Consider the following 6,178-nt stretch of genomic DNA (forward strand, 5'->3'; position numbering starts at 1 on the left):
TTTTTTTTTCTATATAAAATTACTTTAATTAATTTATTTAAATAATTTTTATTTATTTTATTAATAATAATATTTCTCCTTATTGAACAAAAACAAAATAAATTTATTAATCAATCAATAATAATATTATATTATATCAATATTAATAAATAATGAAAAGTTTTTACATAAAAAAAAAAAAAGGAAACAAGATCACAACAAAACTTTTTTTTTTTTTTGGTTTATTGTGTTTATTATTATTATTATTATTATTATTATTATTATTATTATTATTATTATTATATAAAAAATTTTTTTTTCTGCTTGTACACATCCATCAAATTAATACATTTCCAAATTAAGGAAGAAGTAGTCAGATAAAAATTAGACATTTTATTTTTAATACACTAAACTGATTTTTTTTTTTTTTTTTTTTTTTACCAAGTCATTTGTGTTTTTCTTTCTTTCTTTCTTTCTTTCTTTTTATATTTTACATTTATTTCTCTCTCTCTCTCTTTTTAATAATATTATTATTATTATTTTATTTCACTGCCTTAATTGTATTATTGTTATTTTTAGTATTTGACGTTTAGTTATCTTTCTTATAACTTCCTGTTAAGCCGTGAATAATTTAAAAAAAATTTTTTTTTTTTTTCTGTACCTGTGAAAATTTTCGTACCTGTGAAAATTTATTTATTTATATATTATGTAAAAAACATGGTAAGTATTATATATTACCATGTTTATATATATATCGTATATATATATGTTTATATATATATAGTATATATATACTATATATATATATAGTTATATATATATATAGTATATTTATATATTTTTTTTAAACCTCATCGATTGATTTTTTTGTTAACATTAAAAATAAATAAATAAATAAATTGTACCCGGCAGGAAATGATTTTGCTTTTTTTTTCTTTTTATTTTGATTGTATTTAAAAAAATTTTAATTTAATTCAAATCAAAAATGAATTGTGTGATAATAATAATAATAATAATAATAATAATAATAATAATAATAATAATAATAATAATAATAATGAATGTTTGATGCGTGCATTCAAATTAAATTTAATTAAATTAAAATCAATATTGTTGACAAGGATTGTTGTAATACTTTTACTTATCATTATCAATATGTCAATTATTATTTATTATGACATTATTATTATTATTATTATTATTATTATTATTATTATTATTATTTAAGTTATCAATCATTGTTTAAAATTTAGAAAAAAAATAGGCAATTTGAATATTTTAAATGATTTTTTTTTCTTGTAAGAAACATGAATGAAAGGATTTAAAAAGAGAGGTTGTTGTTGTTGTTGTTGTTGTTGTTGTTACTGTTGTTGCTATTGTTGTTGTTGTTGTTACTGTTGTTGTTGTGGTTGTTGTTGTTGTTGTTACTGTTGTTGCTATTGTTGTTGTTGTTGTTACTGTTGTTGTTGTGGTTGCTGTTGTTCTTGTTGTTGTCGTTACTGTTGGTGTTGGTATTGTTATTGTTGTTGTTATTGTGGATGCTGTTGTTGTTGTTGTTATTGTGGTTGCTGTTGTTGTTGTTGTTGTTGTTATTTGTTTTTTTTTTAGTATTTAAATAAAAAATTACTTTAAGTAGTATTACATAGTTAATGACAGTTAAATTTTATTAACTTTTTTAACGGTTTTTTTTTTTTTTTTTTTTTTTTTCAGGATACCAACGACTCCATCGAATCAACATCCAATCAAAATATATTTTATTATATTTTATACATCGGAGCCATAATTTTGATGTGCGTGATCGGATTTTATAAAAATCAATTCAATTATTGGAAGAATAAAAATGTCAAAATGACAAATCCGTGGTTTCCAATGGGTGACATTTTCCAAGCTGGATTTTATAAAAATTTCGGAATCGTATTGAAAGAAATTTACGATAAATTTCCTGGAGAAAGATTAAACGGTTGTTGGTTTTTTTATCGTCCCTTTTTAATGATACGAGATCCAGAATTGATAAAAATAATTTTCGTTAAAGATTTTGAATATTTTAAAGAACGAGGAGTTTATTTGAATAAAAAAATTGATCCGTTGGGAGGTGAGTGAAATTTTCCCATCCATTTTTTTTTAAAAATTAATAAGTATTGTGGAATAATTTTTTTTTTTTTTTGGAAAATTTCAGCAAATCTTTTTTTTTTAAAAGGAAAAAAATGGAGAAATTATAGAACGAAATTAACGTGTAATTTTAGCACGGGTAAAATGAAAAAAATGTATCAAATCATGTTGGAAAAAAGTTTAGAGCTGAGGGAAAATCTTGAAAAATTTTCCGACTGTGGACAAACAATTAATGTTAAATATTTTGCCGAAAGATATACAAATGATGTTGCATCTTGTTGTCTTTTGGGTTTTCAAGGAAAATGTATTCAAGATCCAAATTCAATTTTACCAATAATGGGTAATAAAATATTCGAACCCAGTTGGAAAACTCTTATAAAAAACTCAATAAGTTTTCTAGTACCCGACATCGGTATTATATTCCGAGTAATTATCATCATTATTAATTAAATAAAAATAAATAAATAAATAAGTAAAATAAATTTAATAATATTAAATTTATAATTTAGGTTAGAGTTACTCCCGATGACGTAACTTCATATTTTACCCAAACTCTTGAAAATGTTATTAAAATGAGAGAAAATGAAAATAATAATAATGATAATAAAGGATACAATGACGTAATACAAATGTTTATCAATTGGAAAAACGAAAATCATTTGTTTTCTAACGATAGTAAAAAATGTACGAGTTTTTTTTCTTCACATTTTAAAAAGTTTTCCCGAAGTATTTTACAATAAAAATAATTTAAAAAAAAAAAAAAAAATTTAAATGTCTTCAGATGATTTTTCTTTTACCATTGAGGATGCAATCGCTCAAGCTTTTATATTTTGGGTGGGAGCTTTCGAATTTACTTCTTTAACGATACAATTTGCCTTATATGAGCTTTCGATAAATACTCAAATACAAGACAAAGCAAGGAAAGAAATTAATGAAATTTGCGAGAAATTCGATGGCATATTAACGTACGAAGCTTTATCTCATTTAGAATATTTAACACGTGTTGTCAACGGTGTGTACAATTAAAAAATTATTAAATTTGTTAATAACGAAAATTTTTCTTCTTATTTATTTATTGTGTTTTCCCTTAAAGAAACCTTAAGAAAATATCCACCGGTTCCACTTTTGTTAAGAAAATGCGTGAAAGAATACCGAGTACCTGATTCGAATGTCGTCATAGAAAAAGGAACACCGATAATAATATCCGTTTTGGGATTACACATGGATCCAAAATATTATCCGGAACCGGAAAAATTCGATCCTGAAAGATTTACCGATGAGGAAAAAATAAAAAGACATAAATATACATATTTACCTTTTGGAGAAGGCCTTCATCAATGTTTGGGTAAAATATTTCATCACTTTTTTATAGTCACGTGACTATTTTTTTACCTTATTAAAATTTGTTTTTTTTTTTTTTTTGTTCCAGGTTTAAGATTTTCATTGATTCAAATTAAAATTTGTTTAGCTAATTTATTAACCAAATATAAATTTGATGTTGCTTCTCAAACGCCGAAAAAATTAAAATTTTGTCCGAAATTAATTCTTTACACGGTTGAAAATGGAATTCCTTTGAGGATAAAAAAATTACAAGATCATCAACGTACCTAGTTGTAGTCTCTCACATTTCAACACGTTATTTATTTATCGATAAGAGTAAAAAAAAAAAATATCGAAAAAACTAATGTAAAACAAATTCAAACAAAAAACAAACAAAAAAAAAAACTTAAATTATTACGCTAATGTTTAATCGTGATTCCGGCAGATGTTTTATAATCTTCCAATAATCTTCTTGCATAACTTTTATAATCTATGGGTTCCAAATTTACAACCGTAGTTTTCAACCTTTTTTCATCATTGTAAGACTCCATCTTAGTTCGAAATTTCATTTGAAACTGTTTGAAATTGATATCGTTGAAATATTCCTAAACGAAAAAAAATTTAATCAGTTTATCAAAATAATTATATAAATAACAAACTGTAAAGTAAAAAAAAAAAAAAAAAAAAAAAAAAACGAACTTTATACGATTCATCGTTATTATCCATCATTTTTCCAATAATTTCCGCATCGACTCCGAGTAATTTTTGTGCTTCCTCGTGAAACATGGTCACCCAACTACTCCCCGAATAATCACTAACCTGAGCCTAAAAAATAATAACCTTTAGTTACCTTGAAAAAATAAAATTATTTTATTTTATTCAAATGATGATGATGATGATGATAATGACATACGGAAAGAAGCATCCGATATTTAAAATTATTATGTTCTCTGTTACATTTTTCGCAACGATAAACTCCATTATTTAAATCGATAATTTTTTTTTTACAATCTTCGACGGGACAAGATTTATAAATGCAATTTTCTTGTTTTGCCATGAGAACATTAACAACAGCGGAAAAATAATCGGCTTTATCCCCGAGACCGAGTCCCTGAGAAGTGAGATCTCCGAATAAAACCCAATTTGTATTCGATCCTGTAATTAAAATTGAATACTTTTACCGAAAAAAAAATTACTCTTCATTACTTTTAAAAAAAAATGTAATAAAAACCTGATCCACTTGTTCCTTTATTAGAAATCGAAGAGCATTCTAAGGTTGAACCACCGGATGCCCACCAACCTCTGAGTTTATGCGCTTCATCTATGTCTGGATCTCTCTTTAAAAAAAAAAAAAATATAAAATGGATGATTATTTTTTCAGGTAAATTTAATTTTCTTATAAAAACAAGTGTGATATTATTAAAAAAAAAAAAAAATTCCTAACCAAAACGGTAGAATTCATTTGAACCGAAAGGCTTTTACCACCCATAAATTCAGTTAATCGAGCACTTTTGACGGCAACGACAGGATTTTCAGAACAATCAAATCCAACAGCTTCACTTCCCCAAAGCGTCATTGAAACCTAATAATTAACATATTACCTCTTTAATAAAAGTTATAATTTCTTTTCTATAATAACAAGCAATCAATCAATCAATCAACTCACGCTGGCACCACTTGAATCCACTAAAACTACTTCTCTTTTCTTAAGTTCCCTTCCGGTACTTCTGGCTGTTATGTTTTGAACATCCGTGGCGTGTTTCGCTACTCCTATCACGTCTGAATAAAAATAAATACTGTTATTTAATATCCGGAATAAAAAATACAACGGTATTATATTTGTACTAACCCACAATCGAATCAACGCTCATTTCGATTAATTTTGATATGGGTACAAAATTATAAACTGCAGAAGGTAAACCAACATCATCTTCGCAAGGTTGAACCTGATTTTCAAAAAAAAAATTTTTTTTTTAAATTAATTTTTAATTGACAATTTTGACAATTAAATTTATTTTTAAATTTTTATTTAAATTATTTACGTAAGAATCATCCTGAAATGTCATCTCATAATCGGCTTGAGTAAATTTTTTGTTAGCTGGTTTCACTGAACAATTGCTCACTAAATAAACTTTGTTTAGCTAAAATTTAAAACAATTAAAACTTTCAGTTAAAAAGTTTGAAAACAAATAAGTGTAAAAAAGTTTCAATTTTCTTAAACTTACTTGTAAAAGATCGGAAAATTTATCAACAGCTGAATTAAATCCGGTGCATTTTATCTCTCCTGATTCATCAGTAAAAACTACGGAAAATAATTTTCCTTCTCCTCTAGCACTTGAATAATTTCTTGGAGCTTGTTTATTAGTAACTCTGGCTTTGATGCACCAACGATTTTGATAAGGACTCAAACTTGAAATTGGATGAATGGTTCCTGTAGAAACCTGTGCAGTTAGTTTTGGTTTATTCCCAAATGAAAATCCTAAAACAAAAATGAAAATATTTGTACAGACTCTTTTTAAGGTTCTTATAAAAATCTTAATTTTTCAAAGAGTTTTCATTTTAAGACAAAATATTTAAACATTTTATTTATGTAAATCTTTGTTTCCAGCTTTTTGAAAACTTTATATAATGCTGCTAGAAAAATTTTGTTTTTTTTTTTTTCTTAATAATCTGATTGATTAAATTACCCTTATTTGCTTGTGGTTTAGTAGCCTGAGGTTGATTTTCAGGAGGCATTTCTGTTTTTTCATTAGAATCCTTTAATCCTACT

At 25.1% G+C, this 6,178-nt stretch overlaps 2 protein-coding genes across 2 annotated transcripts in view; one reads left to right on the forward strand and one right to left on the reverse strand.

Moving 5' to 3' along the window:
• Positions 1-1,767: 1,767 nt before the first annotated feature.
• Positions 1,768-3,699, forward strand: Phum_PHUM459190 (cytochrome P-450, putative; the record flags this gene model as incomplete). Its single annotated transcript, XM_002429971.1, has 6 exons — positions 1,768-2,071; positions 2,156-2,514; positions 2,598-2,763; positions 2,870-3,100; positions 3,182-3,433; positions 3,518-3,699. 6 exons carry the CDS (start codon positions 1,768-1,770, stop codon positions 3,697-3,699), a joined length of 1,494 nt encoding a protein of 497 aa, XP_002430016.1.
• A 128-nt stretch (positions 3,700-3,827) lies between these two features.
• The window catches only part of Phum_PHUM459200 (Replication protein A 70 kDa DNA-binding subunit, putative), a gene marked incomplete at both ends in the record, with an annotated part of 2,858 nt that continues 507 nt past the window's right edge, over positions 3,828-6,178 (reverse strand). The window contains 11 exons of the mRNA XM_002429972.1: positions 3,828-4,013; positions 4,108-4,233; positions 4,322-4,563; positions 4,640-4,745; positions 4,853-4,990; positions 5,075-5,187; positions 5,258-5,354; positions 5,517-5,539; positions 5,564-5,919; positions 5,988-6,042; positions 6,096-6,176. Of these exons, the coding sequence (XP_002430017.1) occupies positions 3,828-4,013; positions 4,108-4,233; positions 4,322-4,563; positions 4,640-4,745; positions 4,853-4,990; positions 5,075-5,187; positions 5,258-5,354; positions 5,517-5,539; positions 5,564-5,919; positions 5,988-6,042; positions 6,096-6,176 (1,523 nt within the window). The remainder of the gene's footprint in view (positions 4,014-4,107; positions 4,234-4,321; positions 4,564-4,639; positions 4,746-4,852; positions 4,991-5,074; positions 5,188-5,257; positions 5,355-5,516; positions 5,540-5,563; positions 5,920-5,987; positions 6,043-6,095; positions 6,177-6,178) is intronic.

Source organism: Pediculus humanus, genomic scaffold (assembly GCF_000006295.1).
Source record: "Pediculus humanus corporis 1103172108239 genomic scaffold, whole genome shotgun sequence".
NCBI classification, from domain to species: domain Eukaryota; kingdom Metazoa; phylum Arthropoda; class Insecta; order Psocodea; family Pediculidae; genus Pediculus; species Pediculus humanus.